Raw genomic sequence first — 23,299 nt, forward strand, 5'->3', positions numbered from 1 at the left:
CTTTTTAATTTTACCTAATCAAAATGTTATCTCCTGTGATTATCTCTATCCCTTATTTGGTCAAGAACTCTCCTAACCATAGTTGTGACAGATATTTCTTTTTCTTCTCTTTTAATTTGTTAGTGTTATGACCTTTTATGTCTCATTTATTTATTCATTTGTAACCTATTGGAGTTGTAGATAATGTGAGATGTTGATCTAAACCTAATTTCTGCCAGCTTTGCCAGTAGTTTTTGTCAAATAGTCTGGTAGTTGGTAGCCTTGGATTTTATCAAATATGTGCTACTATGCTTGATTGTTTCTGGATCTTGTGTACCTAATTTGTTACACTATATAATTTCTTTCTATTTTTAAAATCAGTATCAAATTGTGATTACTTCTTTTTAACATTGCTGGAAATATACTTATATTATAATATATTATATATTATTCATATATAATATGTAACATGAACATATAACAATATACATATATCATTATGACCAAAACACAATCTAAAATTCCAACAGTTCTTTCTCTGTAGATAGCATATGTACTTGCAATATAATATAATAATTTTTGTAAAGGTATTTTATTTTACCAATTACATATAATAATTTTCCAGATAAGTTTCCTGAAGTTATATGACCCAATTTGTCTCTCTCTCTCTCTTCCTTCTACTAGCTTTGGGTCCCATTCATCAGAAGAGCTCATATCGGTTTCCATCTTCACCTCTACAATCCTCTCTGGCTGCCCACAGGTTTCTAGCCATCTTCTCATATAACTGTAAATGAAAAGATTAAATGAAAGAGCTTACTAGTATTTCTGTTTGGTGTTCTTGATACTTTTTCCATCTGATGCCCATTTAAATAATTTCTGGATCATTTAGGGGGGATCGTATATTATTATTATAATCAAAAGCCAAAGTTAATTTTTCTAGTGTGGTGATTTCGTCGTCACTATTCCTCTACTCAAAAAGATTTTAATAGAGCCCCACTGCCTGACAAGTATGTACTCAATTCCTTTGCCCAGTGATCATAGCTGCAACAAACTAGCTTATTATCTTTCTGTGTGTGTCACTCTGTTCTCTTTCATATACTTTCTATCATTCTAACCAAATGTAACTAAGAACCATTCCTTGATTTTTTAGTAAAGTTTCCTATTTCTTTAACTTTGCTCACACCACCTCATAAAGGGGGAATTCTTTGCATGCTTCATGATCCAACATCAATGTCACCTTCTTCATTAAGGCTGACTTTACAAATGCATGGATAAATCATTTATTACATATTTATTATGTACAAAGCACGGAAGATAAAAATAGAAAAATAAGATGTTCCGCTTTCAAGCAGCTCACAGTCTAATGTGGAAAACACATATGGAAGGTTTCAACTGTAAATCAGAGAGTTCCCATGATACTTCGGGTACATGGGCAAAGTAGATGTTAATGCCTCTTCTTTAATGCCATTTCCACAGATAAAGTCACAGCAGCTTCTGATGTTGAATCATTTGGATTTGGCTTACAAGAACTTTCTTTTCCAGCATCTACAGCCCATAATGAGCTCACCGATATCTCAGTTAATAACACAATTAATTATTTTTTAGGGTAATTTGTGCCTAAATCTCTACATTCTTTTTTTGTTGTTTGGTCACTTCAGCAATATCTGACTCTTTGTGACCTCATCTGGGGTTTTCTTGGTAAAGATACAACAGTGGTTTGTCATTTCCTTCTCTAGTTCATTTTATAGATGAGGAACTAAGATAGGCTTATATGACTTGCCCAAAGTCTTTCAGCTACTAAATGTTTGAGACTTGACATGAGTTCATGAAGAAGATTCTTCCTGACTTCAGGTCTGGCACCACCTAGTTGCCCTTCTTCACACTCTTACTAGAGTTTAAATTGGGCTGCTTTGTTCATTTCTGTATCTTCCCTGGTACCTAGAACAGTGCATTATAGATGAATATAGAAACAGACTTGGGCTTTAGTCCTAAATTTTTAAACTTAATACCTATATATAACTTAGACAGGTCATTCACTCCTACTTTCTGCATCTCGGTCTTACCACTTAGAAAATTAAGAGGTTGCATTCTATATCTTTAAGATTTCTTCTTGTCCTAAATCTGATAAGTCAAATAATAATTGTGCTGGAGGAATTATAAACCATCTTCTGCATTGAGTAATGAAACCTTTTCTGTTAAATATTTTAAGTTATAGAGATGCTTAGATGAGACATCAGATAAAATAACATTTGTCAGTGTCATGAAAAATAAATGCAGGGATCTTTTCTATGCAGTTAAAAAGAGTATTGCTCTGGGACAGCTAGGTGGCAAAGTGGATAGAGAACCAGGTCTGGAGATAGGAAATCTTGGGTTCAAAGCTGGCCTTTGACACTTCCTAGTTGTGTGACCTTGGACAGGTCAGTTAACCCCAACAGACAACTCTCATCATTTTTTCTGCTGAAACTTAGTATCAATTCTAAGACAGAAGAGGAGGGTTTTAAGAAAAAGTACTGGCTCTAGTCAGCAGTCTTAGATTCAAATTCCACTCTAACAAGATGACATTGTGGAAGTCATTCATCCTCCCTGGACCTCATCTGCAAAATGGAAATGGACTAGACGGGCACCAAGGGCCTTTCTAGCTCTATATCAAGGATCCTATGATATCTCCCTTCATTGTGGAGGTAGGAGGGCTATTGGTATGGAATAGTGGACACACTGGCAGATACCACTTAGCTATTGATTGGTTTTGCTGTACTTTCCCCCCCTCTTTTCATTTTTAATCCTTGTATCAAAAAATGGCTTACTGAGTAAGGGAGGGAGAGACGGATTTTTGGAAATGAATGTAAAAGAAAAATGAATTGCATTAATAAAAATAAAGTAATTTTAAAATGTGTACTCTGTCAATCTATTTGTACTCTACATTTAGAATTACAGTGAATTAGATAAAGTTATCATTGGAGAGCTGAGTGGCATCTAGATAGCTTAAAGGATAGAATACTGGACCTGGAGTCAGGAAGACCTGAGTTCAAATATGGCTTCAGACACTTATAAGCTATGTAAATCATGTAAACCACTGGTGAAGGAAATGACAAACCACTCCATTATCTTTACCAAGAAAACCCCATAGACAGTATGGCTGACAGGATCTCAAAGAGTCAGACACAACTGAACAACAAATCGTTGGAAAAGAATAATCATTTAAACCCTTGAAATTCATTGTTTCTTCTAATAAAGATATCCTGATAGGTCATAAATGTTGCCTGATATAAGGCACTACATTAGTAATGTGAGATTTAAAATAGTGAATCCCATAAACTGTAGTGAGTTAAAATGGTGGAAGATATAAATTGTGATAGATATAAGAGAGGGTGAGTAAATTTGACCACAGAAAATATGTTTCACTACAGTGTCTTGGTTTTTAAATCAAATATAAGGTGGTCGCCAGGGAAATATTCCCAATTATTCAAGTACCCAAGTCAACTGGGTTTTATAGAGATTTTAATTAATACAAATGTGGAATTAAAGAAAAGAGAGAAAGAGAGAAAAAGGAAATAAGTATGAAGGGCCTTAAGCCAACATGGCCTAGACCTGAGTCTTAAGAGAGAGAGATCAGTCAGTTAGTCTTTTACTTCTCACCACAAGGTCTGCCTAAGCAAGGACTCTAGTGACACCAGGCCAGCATCATCTCAGCTGCTTTCACCAGCTCCCTCCTCCATCTGAATGTTTCAGAATCAGTCCTTCCTCAATCTGAATGTTTCAGAAAGAGGCCTCCTCAATCTGAATGTTTCAGAATGACCTCTCTTCAATCTGATGTTTCAGAATGACCTCCAGCTCTTCTCTGAGCTCTTATTTTTAAGGGAAAAATCTCCTATGTCACCTCCCCTAAGTTCTTCCATCTACCAATCACTGTAGATGTTTTCCAAAAGACAGCCCATTTTGAATTCACAGCTGAGTAGATTAATCTCTTTAGTAAGTCAGAAAAAAAAATGCTGCTGTGTCGACTAATTTCATTAAGAGAAAACCTCTGAGTAAGTTTTCACCTTTTAGGTCTAAGTAGTTTACAAGTTGCCCCACCTTTATAGGCACCTATCATCCCATTGTATCAATTCCAAAAACAGGCATGGCTCAAAGAACTCCTTTCCTTTATAAGTATGGTTTTCAAGTACTTTCATTGTTTAGCAAGGAGTTTTCTGTCCTAAAGCAGTCTTAAGTAGGGATGGAGTAGGGATACTCCCATAGCAAGGAGTTTTCACATTCAAGTAGAGTTCTCACTATCTGGTAGGGAATTATTTCAAGTAGGGAATTGGAGGATTCCTCAATGTGGAGTAAAATTTTTAACATTCATAAGTCTGTGAAATTTTAAGGTTTACAGTAAAAAAAATGGTACTAGGGAAGATGGTCTCTTAGTGACAACTAATATGACATTTAGAACCTCAAAACTGAATTTCCTTATACCTTAAATCTGACATTTTCTAATTTCATCTTTGTATTACACACAAAGTAAATGATGGATTTTATTGGAGAATCTTATTTTCCTATTATGAGATGGTTCTCTTATTATAGGTGGTATATGATAAAGTAGGGCAGCTAGATTGTCCAATGGTTAGAGTAATGGATCTGCAATCAAGAACTCATTTTTCTGAGTCACAGACTCAGAAAGACCCTGGATACTTACTAGCTATGTGATTCTGGATGAGCCACTTAACCCTGTTAGCCTCAGTTTCCTCAACTATAAAATGATCTAGAAAACACCTAAGAAAAACAACTGCTTGAATACATGGGTTGAAGGGATATGGTTGGGATATGGTTGTTCTAAATGAATATCCTAGTGTAAACAATAGCATGGAAATAGATTCTTATCAAGGACACATGTAATACCCAATGAAATTGTGTGTTGGTTGTGGGAAGAGTGGGTGGAGAGCAAGGAGGGAAATAATGTGATTATTGTAACCAAGGAATAATGTTCTAAATTGACTAAATAAATTAATTCAAATGTAAAAATAAATAAATAAATAAATAAAATGAGCTAGAGAAGGAAACGCCAAACCACTCCATTTTCTTTGCCAAGAAAATCTCAGATGGGGTCATGAAGAGCTGGACATGATTGAGTAATAATAACAGAAAAAGACTAAGTAACTTAAAAATTCCAATGAATTTATTCAACACTTTTTTTTCCTAAAGAAAAAGGGGGGTCATGTCCATGAGTGAAATCTTACTAAACATAACCCTATCATTTCTCATTATTTTTAAAAGGACAATTATTTCAATTGTCATTGTTTCAAAGATTATGCAGAATTAGAAATATTTGAAAATGGAAAAGTAAATATTCTGATTTTTTTATTATTAAAGGACTCAAGCAAATTTGTCATTCAAATGTGTTCTTATTGATTCAACTGTTATATTCCATACATAATTCTGTGATATTAAAAAAAAAGTACTGTTGTAAAATGGTCTTATTTCACTCCACATTCTAACTTCCACCAAGTGGTGAGGTCACAATGTTCTGGTTGGGTAATGGGATGCTCTGAGAAATACAACAGAAGCTCCAGGCAGATCTGAGAGAATGACCAGATAAGTCCTAATTTTCCCTATGAAGTTCTTTCTGATCATTTTTTTATTTGGACTTTCAGGGATTAACAAAAATTTCAGCACTTTAATAGGTGAGCGACAATTCAGGTCTACCTTCTATGGTAATAGTAGAGAATAAAGATAAGCCACCACCTCTCTTTTCTGAGGCATAAGAGTACAGGGGAACTGTCCTTGAAGTGGGAAGACCTTGGTTCAAATCCCTCTCTGCTGCTCTGTGATTTTGGCTCAATTTCTTGATCTCCCTGGCCTCGTCATAAAATTAAGGAGATGGACTAAATAGCCAGTCAATACATTTCCAGCTCCAAATCTTTGTCCTATAATTTGAGTGAGTTTCTACTTTTAATTCATTTGCTGGAGTACAGGGGAAAGTTTGGCTTTTTTATTTTTTATTTTTCAGTGATAAGCATTTTACTTCACCAAGTTGATGAGATAAGTAGATTTCTTAAACATAGAAGGTGGTAAGAACCTATGGGAACTACTCTTTTGAGTCCAGACTGTCATATTATTTGCATGTTAGATGACAGAACTAACATAGAAAGATCCTTCTTACATGATGATATATTGAAGTAAGACTGAAAAATAACTGCCATCCTCTTCTTACCCATGGGTGGGTGCAGTTCATAATAGGGGCCATAAATATCTGCCATAATTGTTCTAGAAAAGCCTATAGTTGATCATATAAACACAGCCTTTATCAAATGTAATAGATGATGGAGCATGAGATCCGCCAGTAAATTAAACAAATGAAAAGGCTTGATAGGCAAGTGAGTTCCTAGAATTCAAACCCAAGTCCAAAGTCTTTTCCACTATGTTATTCTGCCTCCCCAGGAGAAACAAGCTAGTGACCCAATAGACCCATCCCCTAATAGCCTGGCCTGTGGGTGTCCTTGTTTTAACTATTGCTCCCTTGTCTTTTATCATATACTTGAGCTTCCTAGGGACAGGAAGGCGACTCGAGAAGAGGAACAAAGAGCGTAGGAAAGAGGAGAAAGTAGAAAAAAGAAAAGTTGAGAAGAGTTTGAAAGAACACAAAGGGTGTCTAATCATGTATTTGCCTCTCTTTCATCTCTCGTAAAATATTTCAAAGAATGTCCAGCAAGTATTTAACCATAACCATGTGCTTTGCCCCATGTATGATATGAACTACAATAGCAAAGGATTTGCTTTCTGCAAAGTATTATCTAGTGCACATTAGTGGGTGCTTTTACTTTGTAGGTGCCCAGCATAGGTCTCTATTTGTGTACCCGATAGTAGCTACTGGTTTTTGAGTTCACTTGGCCTCTAAACAAACTTAGTTGTTTGATTTTCCCACTAATTTGAGAAGTGACTTGCACAGGCAATACTTTGAACAAGGTATTTCCTTTTGGTTCATCTATATTTACTTGCTAATAGTATCATTGGGTGATTCTGAGCCTTCTAAGCCATTAAATAATGTGTGGAAAAAATATCAACCTTTTGGCTCCCATGGGGCATTTTTGTAAAGCATCTTAGACGTCTTTTATTTCCTCAATATGAACTATGGCAAAAAAATTAAATTAGCCTTAAAATGGAAATTTAATAAAAATTTAAAATTGAAGAATAAGAAAATCAAAGAAGTTAAGAATTAGAAAGGAATTTAGAGATCATCTTATTCTTGCAGATGAGAAAACTGAACCACAGAGAGCTGAAGTCAATTGCCCAAAGTCATCTAATGGATAGCAGAGTCAAGACTAGAGGCCCTCAGTGACTCCCACCTCTTAGTTGAGGATTCCTTCCTGTCTATCAGTTGGTTGCCTACAAGTGACATTCAAGTCAACTTACATTTGTTGAACATCTACCAAATGCAGAGTGCTGAACTAGATGGCAGGACATAATTTAACCAAGACACCATAACTGTCCTCAGGAAGTAGACTTTTTAGTAGCAGAACATGCACAAATTGAATTATGTCATATATGTGATAAAAGTATGAAATGGATGCAAAGTCAAATTTTAAATTTTAATTAATTTTGTTTTGTCATTAACTTTTTTCTGGGAACAAAATTTATGTAGACATCTCTGTTTGTTGGCCATACTTGCATTCCAGTTTTGTCCAAAACCAATATTTAAATAAGATCTGAAGGAAAAGGTTATTACTGACATTAAAGCAATAATTACCAACAAGCATTAAAGGCAACTATCATAATGATGATGTAGAGTGAGTGCATAATAAATATTTGTTGGATGGATGAATGAATCTGGGATTATGCTAGTTCATCCTCTGATCAAATTTTTCTTTTCATTATATTCCTCTTAACTACATTGCTTCTTTATTTTAAATGGTGGTGTTCATCAAAATACATTCTTGAATAAAGCATTTTCTTTTCACCTCTGCTTCCAATTCCTTGTTTTATAACAAAATCTAGGGATTTTGGAAGCCAATAACAAAATCAATTTGCTCCTTCTCTATTTCCCTTTAGGTTATTTTGAGGGGAATATTTTTATGAGAAGAAATGTATTAATGGAAGAAATATTTTTCATTATTAATCCTCATTTTCAGAAAAAGTTAATAATGATAGCTGAGAGTTATACATGGTGTCCCAAAGTATTTAATAGCTTAACGCTTCACTAAAACTGTTTATAACACTTTAAAGTTTTAAAAAGACACTTTAAGTATGTGATTACATGTGATCATTGTAATCTCTCTAAGGTAATTACCAAAAGTATTATTAAACTCAATTTTTAAATAAAGAAATTAGATTCAAAGAAGTGGAGAGATTTCTCCAAGGTCATTAGAAATTTAAGCTAAGCTATTTGATGCCAAATCTAATACACTTTATACTACACCAGCAATATATGAAATTATTTCAAATAATTGAAAGAGATGATAAGATGGAACAGTTGATAGATTACTGTACTGGATTCAGGAAAACCTGAGTTCTGATCTGACCTCAGCCATTTATTATATGTATGACATTGGTCAATTAATTTAACCTCTTCTTGACTTCCTTTCCTCAATTGTAACATGGAGATATCCTCCAGCATTGTTGGGAAGATCAAATGAGATATTTGTAAAGTACTTAACATAGTCCCTGGCACACAGCAGGTGGTTCATAAATGCTTGTTTCCTTCTTTATTGCAGATTAAATATTATGTTTCTACTGTGCCTCAAACACTAGTTTAAAGATGTGAAAATGTGAAAATAAAGACATACTTAATTCCTGCTCTCAAAGAACTTGTTAAAATTCCCTGTGGAATTTTATAACTCTTAATTAAGAACTATAAAATTTTATTTGAATAGTAAAGATATTATTGAGTTGCTAAAATATTAACAATAAATGCCATTGTATCAACTTGATTGCCACTTGTCAAAAGTGACAAACACAAACTCTTAAATTATTTTTTGGTGTGCAGTTGTTCTTTCCATTGACATTGTTATGGTTACTGGGCATATTATTTCCTTGGTTCTGTTTACTTCATTCTATATCAATTCAAATATATATTTTCCATGCTACTCTGGGGCAGTTAAGTGGCACAGTGGATAGACCATCACCAAGTCTTCAATCAGAAAATTCTGAGTTCAAATCCAGCTTCAGACACTTACTACCTGAGAAAGTCACTTACCTCTATTTGCCTCAGTTTCTTCATCTATAAAATGAGCAGGAGAAGGAAATGGCAAAGTCCTCCCATGTTTTTGCCAAGAAAACCCCAAATGGAGTCATTTAGAAGTGGAAGGTTGGGGACAACTGCGTGGCTCAGTGGATTGAGAGTCAGATCTGGCCAGATACAGGAGGTCCTGGGTTCCAATATGACCTCAGGCACTTCCCAGCTGTGTGACCCTGGACAAGTCACTTAATCCCCATTGCCTAGCCCCTTACCACTCTTCTGCCTTAGTATTGATTCTAAGATGGAAGGTAAGGGATTTTTATTTTTAAAAAAAGTGGAAGGTTTTTGCTTTTTTTGCTCAACTTAGTCAAGTAGTCCCTCAAAAGAATCATTCGTCTTTCCTAAAACAGTCATGGGGGTTTGTAAAAGTGGAAAAGGACTTCTTTATGGACATAGAACATAGAAGTCTAGGACCAGCAAAATAAAAATCCCACTGATGGAATTTTATTAGAGGTGTTTTTTCTCTCTTGTCTCCAATCTAGAGCACACAGAAAAAAGTATGGGGGTAATGTTTGCAAGGAGCATGCCATGATATTATCATATTGCATCCATGTCACTTTTCATTGATGACTGAATTTTTGTGATCCATTTCTTCATATAGCCAACTTCCACAGTTCAGGATCACAGCTCTCATTGAGTCATCAGCATTTCTAGCATATAGATCTAAGTGATGGGCCCCACATGGGATTACCATTGAGGCAAGAATATCTTTGATCTTATTCAGTCCACCTGCATACTAAAGATCCAGTGTGCCATTGCTAGAGACGATGTTACTGTACTGATATTTTTGCCACCATCACAGTTGGAATCCAAAATGTATTCACCACACACAAAATTTCTTACAACACAGTACTATTCCATTACATTCATGTAGCACAGTTGTTTAGCTATTACCTAATTAATGGGCATCTACTTTGTTTCTGATTCTTTTCCTACCACAGTTAAGTGCTGCAATAAATATTTTTGTATATGTAGGAACTTTTTCTCATCAAAGACTTACTGGAAGCTCTGGTTCAAAGGTTATGGATATTTTAGTCTTTTATGTGTATAATTTCCAGCTTATTTTACAAAATGATGCCATTTCACACTTCCACCAGTAATCTATTAATTAGGGTGCTGATCCTTCCACAGCACCTCCAAAATTAACTTGTTATTTTTAGGGTCATTTTTTACCAATTTATAGTATGAGAAATGAAATTTAAGGTTGATGTGATTTGTATTTCCCTTGTTATTAGTGATTTGGAACACTTTTTCATGTGGCTGTGAATACTTTGTGGCTGTTCTTTTGAAGCACTAAATTATTTATGTTCAGTATGCCAAACCCTTATCAGAGAAACTTGATACAAAGACCACTTCCCTTCTTATCTCAAGTTCATTTTATCTGTATCAAAGCTCTTAAGTTTCAAGTAATCTGACATATCTTTGAAAATTATCTCTCTTTTTTTGTATGTAGTTAAGAACACATCTCCTGCAGCTAGGTGGGTCAGTTGATAGAATGCCAGGTCTGGAGTCAGGAGGACTTGTGTTCAAATCCTTTCCTACCTGTGTGACCTTGGGCAAATTATTTAACTTCCATTGCCTAGCCCTTAACTACTTTTCTGCTTTGAAACCGATATACAACATTGATCTAAAATGGAAAATAAGGGTTTAAAAAAAGTAATTAATATATCTGTTATCCATACCTGTTAGAGGTACATGATTTGTTTCTCTTATACATTTTTTATAGTATACTATTTAATATTAACCAGTTTTTATCAAATAAGGACTTTTTCCTAGGTAATTTTCAAACCTTGGGTTATTGAGTTATGTTGTTTCTGAATCTCCCTTGCCTAGTCTGTTCACTTGATCTTTCCCTTTTTTCTTTAACCAAGAAGCAGATGGTATTAATAACTGCTCCTTAAAAATAGAGTTTGAGGTCTGGAAGTACTTTTTCCCTTTGTTCTTACTTTTTTTTCATCATAACCCTCAAGATTCTAGATCTTTTGTTTTTCAAATTAATTTTGTTATTAATTTATCATGGTGAAGAATCCCCTTGGTAATTTGATTGGCATAACATTAAAAATATAAATTAATTTTTTAATATTGTCATTTTTAATCTTTTGGTATGATCAATTAAACAGGAGGACTAAAATTCCTCCAAGTAGTTAAATTGTTCTTGATTTCTTTAAGAAATACGTTGTAATTGAATCTTTGTACTAGATCAGTACCCAAATAGTTTAAGCATCTTGTAGTTATTTGGAATGGGATTTCCCTTCCTATTGTTGATTCTTGGATTTTATTCTGATATATAAATGCCCTTGATTTTTGAGGATTTATTTTGTAGTCTGCAAATTTGCTACGGTTAGTATCTTTATTGATTCCAAGTAAAGTTGCCCATCATATCATGGGCAAAAGGATAGTTTATCTCCTCTATGCCCATCTTTAGTTCTCTAATTTCTTTCTTTTGCCTCCTTGCTATAGCTAGCATTTCCAGAACATTGAATAATAGTGAAGAGAGTGGGCATTATTGCTTCATTTCTATATTTATTGGACAAAGTTTGATTATATTCTAATTTTAGAAGATGCTTGTTTTTAGTTATAGATAGATATAGTTTTATAATATCAAGAAGGTCCCTCTGTGCCTATTCTTTGTAGAGTTTCTAATAATATAAAAGTTATAGTTGTCAAAGTTTTTTTTTTCATAAATTTAGATGACCATGTGGTTTGGGTTATTTTGGTTTTTAATATGAATAATTATGTTGATTGTTTTCCTAATGTTGAAGCATCTTTACATTCCTGGTATAAATCTCCTTTGATCGTGAAGGAAAATTTAGATAAATTTCTATAGTCTGTTTGATAGGATTTTGTTAAAAATTTCTGAGTTAATGTTTATGAATAATATTAGTCTATAGTTTCCTTATTTTTTATATTTCCTTATTTTAGTCATTTAGGATTATATTTGTCTCATAAAAGGATTCTTGTAGGACATTTTTTTTCAAAATTTAAGAATAATTTATTAATTATGTATATTAATTCTTTAAAAGTCTGATAGAATTATTCCGTGAATCCATTGGGGCTAGGAATTTTTTTCCCTTGGTTCATTTATTTATTTTATTTATTTATTTATTCATTCTATTACCTTTTCTGAGATTGGGCTGTTTATGATCTCTATCTGGTCAGCTGATAGTTTGGAAATTTTATATTTTTGAAGGTATTCTATTTCTGTTGTGCTCTCAAGGTTAGGATATCACTTTCTTTTTAAAAAATAATGTTTTATTTTCCCCTTATTACATGTAAAAATATTTTTTACCACTCACTTTTTAAAAATTTTGAGTTCCAAATTCTCTTTTTTCTTTTGATCCTCAAGGTACTTCCCTGCCCTTCCCCCTTCCCTGAAACAATAAGCAATTTGATTTAGGTTTTACATCTGCAATCTTGTCAGACTTTTCCCCATACTAGTCATTTTGTGCAAGAGATCTCAAGTGAGGAAGAGGAGGGGGATGTGGAGAACGAAGGGGAGGACAAGGAGGAGGAGAAGGAAGATAAGGGGAGAAAGAGAAAAAGAAAGACAATGAAATATAGTATGTTTCAGTCTACTTTCAAACTTCATCAGTTCTTTATTGGAGGATAGATGTTTTGTTTGTTTGTTTTTTTTTCCGGCATGAGTCTATGGGATTCTCTTGGATCACTGTATTTCTGAGAATAACTAGGTCATTCACAATTGTCCATCAAGAAACATTGCTGTCTACCACCTCATACCTATCAGATTGGATGAGATCTCAGTAAAGGAAACTGAGAAATGTTGAAAGAGGTGTGCAAAATTGGGACACATACATTGCTGGTGGGGTTGTGAATTAATCCTACCATTCTGGAAGGAAATTTGGAACTATGCCCAAAGGACTATAAAACTGTACATACTTTGTATGTATTTGTATGTATGTACATACTTTGTACATATTTGATTCTGTAATACCACTACTAGGTCTGTATCCCAAAGAGATCATAAACAAGGGGAAAGGACCTATTTGTAAAAAAAATATTTATAATAGCTCTTTTTTTGGTGGCAAAGAATTGGAAACTGAAGGAATATCCATTAATTGGGAAACAGCTGAACAAATTGTGGTATATGATGGTGATGGAATACTACTGTGTTATAAGATATGATGAGCAGGATGACTTCAGAAAAAGCTGGAAAGACCTATATGAATTGATGCAAAATGAAATAAACAGAATCAGGAGAACATTGTATACAGTAATAGCAATATTGTACAATGACCAAATGTGAAAGACTTACACAATTCTGAAGGTCTTATAGCAAAGAATGCTGTTTACCTCCAGAGAAAGAACTGATGGAGTTGGAATGCAAATCAAAGCATACTTTTTTTCACATTAGTTTATTTGTTTTTTTCTTGGGGTTTTGTTTTTATATGGGTATTCTCTTACAATAATGACCAATATAGAAATACATTTTGCATGATAATACATGTATAATGCAGATCAAATTGCTTACCATCTCAGGAAGAAGAGAGGTAAGGGAGAAAAGGAGACAATCTGGATATTATAATTTCACAAAATGTTTATTGAAAATTATTACATGTAATTGGGAAAATGAATATCTTTTAAAAAAAAAGAAATATTGCTGTTGCTGTATCATGATCTTCTGGTTCTGCTAATTTCACTTTGCATTAGTTCATGTGAGTCTTTTTGGATTTTTTCTGAAATCATCTTTCTTGTCATTTCTTATAGCACAACAGTATTCCATCAATTTCATATAGCATATAGCTTTCATAATATATCCTGATATATTTGTATTTAATTTTGATTTACTGTGATTTCACCTTGTTCGTTTGTTGTTTTTTTAATTTGGTTTTCTGCTGTCTTTAATCAAAGTAGCTAAAAGTTTTTCATTTTTATTAGATTTTTCAAAGAACTAGCTTTTAGTTTTATTTACCATTTCTAGAAGTTTTATGCTTCCCATTGATTTTCCCTCTAATTTTTAATATTTTCTCTTTAGTGCTTATCTTAGGTTTATTTATTTGTTGGCCTTATAATTTTTTTTAAATTCACATTCAGTTCATTGATCTTTTATTTTTCTACTTTGTTGATGTATGTATGTATGTAAAGATATGATTCTTCCCTTGAGTACTTTAGCTGCAACCAAGAAATTTCATTATATTGTTTTATCATTATCACTTTTACATAGTTATTAATTGTGTAAAGATGAGGCGTGTAGTAAAATGGAATAGTGGACTCCACATGTGTAGAGAGATCCACATGTAGGAATAGGGCTGTCATTGTGTGACTTTAAGGGAGGTAGATTAAACCTCTCTGTCCTCTTCTCCCACAAGTCTTCCAAAGGGAGACTTCATTCCTGCCAGAAGGGGAAGCAGGAAGCAAAAAGGGGAAGCAAAGGCTATTCTGCACTCTTCAAAGGAGGGATACTGGGCTAGAAGTATAGCCTTCTGCTTCATTAAATATTTATAGGCTAGGGGATGTGATTGCATTCCATCCAACTTCTGATCACTTTGTCATTTGGGGGGTTGAAGGGAGACCCCAAGCTCTAAGGTTTGGCCTGTTTCTCTCTAAATGCCAGTTCCACAATGAACATACGTAGAGAATAGGAAAGAAATTCATTCATCCAAATCATAGCCAAACAGAATTGAGAGAATGTAAACATTGGAGAATATAGGCCAGACAATGCAGGATGAAAGGAATCTCCCATTGGGAGAGAGGTGACCCAGCTCAACCAAAATAGAATGTCCTAGATCTAACCCAATGGGAAACTCTTTGAAGTCCCTAATGTTGCAATCTGGAAAAGGGGCCTGATAGAGACTATCCACTCCTCTCATTTTTGTCATAGTCTTTTCCTTCTATCTAATCTCTTGAAGCTATAAGTTGACTTAAACATTCAAAGAAAACATGCAGCTTGACTAATCCCCAAAGAGGAGACTCTGAGAACTGAAGCTGTCTATTGCTCCCCAGCTCTGCCCCACCACTCATGTAGGGCAGAGCCTTCATCTCCACCAGTGAGAATGTTTCATACCAATGGGCTTTGAGATAAGGGTTAAATTGTTCAGATAATTTGTTCTTTGACCTACTTATAAATTGAGATTTCATTGTTATCTTTCCACTTGGATCTCAATCTTTTATTTGCAGTTCCTGAACTCATTTCTTCATTTACTTCATAATGCTCTATGAAGGCTACATTAAGTATTTCTGCCTTTTTACACAAGTGTGCATTATCTCTGCACTTTAGTACATGGCCGGTTTTTCAAATAGTTCCATGTGGTGCTAAGAAAGATGCATATATTCTCTTCCCAGCAATTGGTTTAGTTTCATGTTTTCCCTCTTGTTTATCTTTATGTTAGACTTATCCAAAACTGAGGCAGGGATATCACTATTACTAATCTATCACTATTGTGTTACTTCCTATGCCTTCTTGAAGCTCAGATGTTTTCTTTATGAATTTAGATGCTAAGGCTTTTTTTAGTGTATGAGTTTATTAATGATGTTATCTCTAATTTTTCTTATCTCTAATTTCTTTCAGCATAATATCGTTTCCTTGTTTTAATTTTTTGAATGTTTGTCCTTGCTTTTTCAGATAATATGATTACAACTCCTGCTTTTGGGATTTACTTATTACATAGCAATCATTTTTTATCGTCTTAGCTTAATTTTATGTCTATCTTTTTAAAAAAATATGTTTATTGTAAGAAACAGATTGCAGGGTTTTGTTTTCTTATCCAATCTGTTGGTCTTATTCATATTATTGGTTATTTAATCTGTTCACATTTATAGTTATTGGTTAGTTTTTATTTTCTATAATCTGTCTCTTAAGGTTTTTTTTTCAAATTATGATTTCTCCCTTTCTTCTTATGCAAATACAATATTATGTTCCTTCAGTTACTTTTAAAAAGATAGCCCTGTTCTTCCTGGCTTTCTTCCACTGACTCCCTAACCCTTCCTCTAATTTGTTGTTCCTCTCCCTTTAGGGGAATTCCTTTTTCTCTCCTGATTTTATCTAATTATCTAATTCTTCTTCCCTTTTCATCTAAGTCAAGTAGATAGCCTTTTCCTCTCCTCTTTTTCAATTAGACCTATTCATTAATCTTTCAAATTTCATGTTTTTCTGCTCCCCATTCAAAAAAGGATTTCTCTTATTCCCTTCATTATCCACATTCTCCTTCTGTCTACTGTAGACACTCATTCTCTGATTCATGGCCCCTCTAATTATCTTATCTCTCTGTATTCTCTATAGTCCTCATGCATTCTAAGATTCAAGCTATCCATTGTAGGCTCTTCCTCCTGGATGATTTCTGCCATAATTTTGTAGAACTGACTGTTGACTTCCCTTTTCCATTGTGCCTTACTCTGTAAGATTTAAATTAATATCTAATACTTCAAGTATTATTTTTACAAAGTTTATTATCTGACAAAATAGAACCACATAACTAAGTTTTCTACTTGCTCAAAATGCATGCTCCACCAAAGCCACCACTGGAAAGAAAAAGAGCTAGACAAGGAACTCCACCCAATTTATATTCAGTAATGACAGGAAGTGAGTAGGGTGCTGGGAATCATAGTTTTTCTGGGGAATAGTAGTTTTTAGGGTAATGGATTCAAATTACACAACTCCCAGAACCATGTCAATAATCATAGGCCCTTCATCATTAATATACCTGATTATGTAGCCTACCATCCTTACTGTATGATGGGGTTTTTTTCCCTCCCACAATTGCTTTAAAATTTCTTCTCTTTATCATTCTCCTTCACTTCTTCAGGTGCTAGTTACCCATGGTGTTTCCAACTCTTTCTCCTCCCAATGTAGGATAAACTAACTTTTCAAAAACCAAATCTGCCAAGATATACCTGGTAAAAAGTTCCCATCTCTCTTCACCAATGGGAGCATTCATCAGTGGAACACCCTTCCACTATCAAAATAAGAACTTCTTTTCCACCTTTTGAATCCTTCCCTTGCTTCCCCTTCACTCACTTCTCTGAGAGCTTTCTTTTTGAGAAAGAGGCCACTTTCTTTTCTTTGCTAGCCCTTGATTTGGCCCTGGGAAAACACACATTCCTCTCTATCTTCTTGTTCCCTTCCTCACTTTCATGGACCCTCTCATGTTGTAAATATCCTTCCTCTTTGATAGTAGTTCCCTTAAGAGCAGACTCCCAAAGCATCTCAAGCTTTTATCACTCTAGTCAATTCATGGTTCACCAGCCTGATTTTTGGGTGGTCAGAACTGACCCCAGCTATATGTTGTGCTTTCCCCCTCAAGTTTAGGAGAATGCTACACAGCTTCCCTCACTCTGTGAACCCCTCACCCCCAATACACATACATAGTGTTCTGTCCCTCTCCTTCTTTGGTCTAGTACTAGCAGTTCAGAGCTGTGTGCTACAGAATTGTCTACTCTGGTTCCAGTTCTAATAGTGATTCAGAGTTTCCTACACCAGCAGTTCAGAGTTTTGCCTCACTGGTACTTAGGGATTATAGTCCCCCTCCCCAACTAGCTTTTGATCCCAAAGGACTATGTCCAGAGGGCAAATTTCCATAACCTGGAGTTGAGGTCTCCAAAATTCAAGAGGAAGGGGAGATTAAGGTAGGTGATTGGTTTCAGGGTAAGCCAGTAGTATGTCTTCAAGTATGCTAATGTAATAGTATGTCTTCAAGTATGCTAAGGAGGTAGAAGAGTTCTGAATGAGTTTGGGGTTAATGAGTGTCAGTTTTTCAGTTTTTCAGTTTTGTTTTTTAATCTGCTTTTAGATTAAAAAGTATCTAAGAAAAAAATAAAAAAAATAAAAATAAAAATAAAAAGTATCTAAGGTCATGGAAACAGCCAAAGTTGTTTTATCTTTGGTGTATAATTTCTGTTTTGGAGGGGCTTAAGAGGTTGTGAGAAGCAGAGAAAATCTCTAATCTTCTATCTTGTTGTTCACATTACCTGTATAAGGGTAAAAATAGGAATTTTGACAAAATAAGAGAGCAACTTTTAATAATTTAAGTTTTAATGAGAAAATAGTAGAGTTGTAAATATTATCCCTTTAAGCCATAGTAAAGAAAACTCCTAGAAGCTTTTAACAATGAACAATTTAGTTTAATAAAAGTAGAAATAGTGAAAGACTATAATAAAATGAATATAGTAAAGGAGAGAAATATAGGAAAGAAGTAGAGAAAGGAAAAATTCCTGGTGTTTATACTAGTTATGCTATAACTACCTATAATTACTACTTAAACTACCTATATCTAGCTATAATAACAGCCACCACATAAAGTTCCAACCCAATCAAAACCAACCCAAGCAGTGTTTAAACCAACCCCAATTAGGTCTGTCAATGAAGACCAGTTACCTTCCAAAAAGTTCAAGAAAGAAAAAAAAAACTAATAGCCCCAAAACTTAAAAGTAAAAAATTCTTCTAAAGGCTAAAGCCAAAAGTACTCTCAGTAAGCTCAGGACGGCCTTTATATTTCAGCAACTAAATGCCAACCATTAACCTAACTCACTCCCAGCAGTCAACTTCCCCACAACTTCCAGCCCTAACTGCCAGCAACTGCCAGACCTCACCAACTGATGCTTCCTCCCATCTTTTCCCCTTTTTCTATCTCACTTCCTCTCTATGGTTTCTACTTCCTGTCACTGTGAGTTGGTTAATCCCTACACATCTCTATGGTAAAAGGACCTCCAGGTCCCCCATTAAATTAAAAAAAGGAATAAAGGATTCCTTTTTACACCTGGAAATAACCACTAATGATCTTTAATTATAAAATCCAATAACTTTTTCTTAATTTTCATTCTCCTTAACTTCTCTTCAGCTTCTAATATTGTTATTCAGTCAGTTCTCTTTGATATTCTCTTTTCTTGGGACATTACTGTGTTCTAGTTCTTCTAACTATCATGCTGTTCCTTCTAAATCTTCTTTTTTCAGTCTTTCTCCAGATCACACCTGGGTCTTCTTTTCTTTTCCTTCTATACTACATTACTTGATGAGCTGTTCAGCTTTCATGCATTTAATTGCCATCTGAATCCTAGTGTTTTTCAAATTTGCCAATCCTGCTCTATTTCTTTGCTGACCTCCAGTCTTGTATCTCCAACTCTTTTAGATACCTTGATCAGGATATCCAATAGACATATTAAACTCAACATGTCCAAAACTCAAAACCTTCCCCTATTCTGAATTTCTCTATTACTAATGAGGGCAATGCCAACCTTCAAAGTTGTCAGGCTTGGAACTAGAAGACATCTTTAACTTCTCACTATCTCTCACCTCTCATATCTAATCTATTGACAGAACATGTCTATTTCACCTTTGCAATATCTCAAATATGCCCCTTTCTCTTCTATAATACTGATATTACTTTGGTTTGGGTCTTTTTCACTTCTCACAAGAACCTTTTCAATAGCCTGTTGGGAGATCTGTCTTCCTCAAGTCTCTCCCCATTCCAATCCACTTTTCATTCAGCAACTAAAGTGATTTTTCTAAGGTATAAATCCAATTGTGTCCATCAAACTCCAATGAGTTCCTATCACCTCCAGAATGACAAAATCCTCTATTTGGTATGCCCTTCCTAACCCAGCCACCTACCATTCCAGTTTTCTCATACTTTCTCACACTTCTATTCAGTGACAATGGCCTCTTTGCTTTTTGACAAAGAAGACCCTCTGCTACCTCTCCAAATCCAGAAAGTGAACTGTTTTGACAAGACACCATGAAGATGCCTCCACCGACCACATACTGCACCAGAAGATCCAGAGTGAACTTTGGGATGTGGTGATTTGAACTGTGTGTGGGGTTCAAAAATCTCCATTTTTACATCTCTCAGCTCCAGGCATTTTCTCTAGCTTTCCCCCATTCCTGCGATGTTTTCTCTTCTCATGCTTGTCTTTTAGCTTCTTTGACTTGCTCTCTTAATTTTTATTTCTCTTCTGAACTATTTTCAAATCAACGTCTCAACTAAAATTTATCTTCTATAGGAAGTCTTTCCCAATTTTTTAAATTCTAGTGCCTTCCCTCTTTTAATTATTTCTTTTTGATTCTGCATATAGCTTGTTTGTACTTATTTGCTTATTATATCTGTGACCTCCTTAGGGGAAGGGGCTATCTCTAGCCACTTTTTATATTGCAGTGTTTACTTAGCATAGTTCCTGGCACATAGGCACTTAATAGATGTTTATTAACTAACTTTACCATCCTTCTTGAACCAGCTCAAATGTCCTTTCCTTTATGAAACTTTTCTCATTCCTCATGATCAGACATAATCTTCCTCCCTCAGATTTCTTAGCATTTTATTTGTTCCTCTTTGGGGCACAAGATTTAAGAAAGGGTACTGAGAAGCTGTAGTATGCCTGGAGGAAGATGGCCAGAATGATGAATGGAATTAAAACTATACCACTCTCAATACATATGTGCTACATATATTGTACATGTAGAATGTAAACTAATGCTTTCTAATAGTGTGACTTGAACATATCAGGTATTTAATTTCTTTATGTCTTTAATTTCTTCATCTGTGAAATGAGGCATATAACCCTAAAGAAGTCAAAGAAAGAGAATAAGGACCCATCTACACAGAAATATGTATCTTTTGTTGTATTCAAGAACTGTAAACAAAGTAGATACTTATAAATAGATTAATGGGAAAATAAATTATTGTATATTAATGCAATGAAATCTGACACTAATAAATGTGGAAATGAATGGATTTAGGGAAACTTGGGGAATTCATATTAATTGATGCAGATGAAAGAGAACCACAGGAAAATAATTTATACACTGACCACAATAATTTAATGGAAAATTACTTTGAAGGATTTAAGAATATTGATCAATGATCAATCATAACTTTGGGAGACGGAGAGTGACATATGCCTCTACCTCTTGGCAGAGAGGTGATAGAAGAGAGGTTCAAGCATAGTCAATAAGTGGATTTGTTCTGCCTGACCATACTTATTTGTTACATAGGAAAACGTTTATCAGGGAGGGAGAGGGGACTGAGATTTGTAAAGGAGAGCAGGTTAAATACTAATAGTGATGTAAAAACAAACAAAAGAGTATTAAAACATTTTAAAGTACAAATAAGAAAATAGACAATGGATCAAAGAGAAGTAAAGCTATTTTGGGACTGTATTAAATTTAGAAGATGCTTTAAAAACTGAATATTGGAAGCTTATACGTTTTGCATACAATCCTCTTTTTCTCTTCTTTATATACTACAATGTTTGTATTTGTTATTTTTTAAAGGTCATAAGTTTTTAAATTGAAGGAAAAAATATGAGGGGACTGAAATTAATGGTATCCATAGCCCTTTCTAGCTCTAATTCTAATAGTTCTATAATTATCTTCTTCCTTCTGTTGATCCTTCTAAGTCATTGAGATTAGTAACTTTATAATCATCTCAGATTCTTTCTTCTCCTTTGTCCCTCATATTTAATCGACTGACAAGTCTTGCCAATTCTGTCTCCATAACATTTCTTGCATCCCTTCTCTTCACTCATAGCTGTAGTGAAGGCCTTTCCTGTCATCTGGAATACTGTAACTGCTGTTTGGTCATTTTTAGTCCTCTGATTCTTTGTGATCCTTTTGGGTTTTTCTTGGCAAAGATACTAAAATGGTTTGCCATTTTCTTCTCCAGCTTATTTTACAGATGAGGAAACTGAGCCAACAGTAGGGGTATTTTGATATGTTGACTCTGAGATTCCAACTCAGTGTTATGCCTCTATCTTCTCTTAACCTTCATGATACAGTTAGATGAAAGGAAATATATACTTTTGTACTCTCTATTACCTGCTGGCTAAGATATCATTGAACTCATTCCTTCTTTCTCCTACTTCCCTGCTTCACAAACGGCTTTCATTTTTTTCCTCTAACGTGATATATTGTGTTATTTCCTGACTTTAATTACATCCAGAGAACTTCATAAGATCTAGATAAAATCAATAAAAGTAAATAGTCATATGTAATAATAGTGTAATATATGTATGGACATAAGTATAAACCAGAATATGAGGGAAATTCAAATTCCATAAAAATGCTACCACACTTTTTTCTAAAATGAAATAAAAAAGGCCTGTCAAAATTGTCTCACCAGAAAGAATAGGTAAGAAAAAATGTATGCAATATTTCACAAAGGAATTATTTTCTGATTTCTAATACATGGTATGCTTATGTTCCTAGGTCTCCATAGGAGAGAAACTCCATTTTTATCAAGATACAATGAATACAGTAACAAAAGCACTGAAGATAATAGTGACATTAACAACAACAATGATAATGACGATGACGACGAAGACGACGACGATGAAGATGACGATGATGACGAAAACAACGATGATGATGATGATGACAATGATGATGATGATGATACTGAGGAATATATAGCTCCATTTGAATGTAGGATTTTATAGTTTTCTTATGTAAAGGGAAAAATTAATAATATTGTACTTATAATATCTACAATGATTTGATTTTGTTGTCATAATTTTTTCTTTCCAAGTGTGTATATTTATTTTACATTTTATATTTCTTTTTTATTCTCATTTATCCTTTAGTCCAACCCATTCATTAACTAAAACTCTTATTTATTCCTACTTAATTTCACTTAAGAATCTTAGTGAAATAATATTTGGAAGCCCTTATTTGATTATTATAGTTTGCTGTGGTCTCATGATTAATTACCAACTAAAACAATCAACAACTGACTTATGGTGAGTTGACTAAGATTTGTGGTATGGCTTACAATCTTCATGAGTGGAGGAAGCATTCAAACAAATGAGTCAATGGATCCATGGAAGTATCGTGAGATGCCTTCCAAATGTCCCTTTAAATTCCAGGAATTTAGAAATACAATTTATAACCCCAATCTCCATACATTCACATTCATAGTAAGTCTTCCCCTTCTACCAAGTATACAATTTCATAAAGTGTGCATAATAATATATCTTATGGAAAAAGAACTAAAGGAAATTTCTTCAGAAGAAATTTCAATATCATTCTACTTCATCATTATTTTATACTATTAATCAAAGGTATTAGTCTGGCAAAACAGGGGAAATATAAAGAAAAGATGGCAGAAATATAATAAAATTTCTGTGGTGTTCTCACATATATTTCTTCAGTTGAACCTCACAAGAATT

At 34.2% G+C, this 23,299-nt stretch overlaps 1 protein-coding gene across 1 annotated transcript in view; it reads left to right on the forward strand.

Annotated features, from left to right (window-relative positions):
* Positions 1 to 5,493: 5,493 nt before the first annotated feature.
* Positions 5,494 to 23,299, forward strand: part of EQTN (equatorin) — a 35,150-nt gene continuing 17,344 nt past the window's right edge. The window contains exons 1-2 of the mRNA XM_007498096.2: positions 5,494 to 5,639; positions 22,341 to 22,556. Of these exons, the coding sequence (XP_007498158.2) occupies positions 5,570 to 5,639; positions 22,341 to 22,556 (286 nt within the window). The 5' untranslated portion in view covers positions 5,494 to 5,569. The remainder of the gene's footprint in view (positions 5,640 to 22,340; positions 22,557 to 23,299) is intronic.

This window comes from Monodelphis domestica, chromosome 7, assembly GCF_027887165.1.
Source record: "Monodelphis domestica isolate mMonDom1 chromosome 7, mMonDom1.pri, whole genome shotgun sequence".
Taxonomy (NCBI): domain Eukaryota; kingdom Metazoa; phylum Chordata; class Mammalia; order Didelphimorphia; family Didelphidae; genus Monodelphis; species Monodelphis domestica.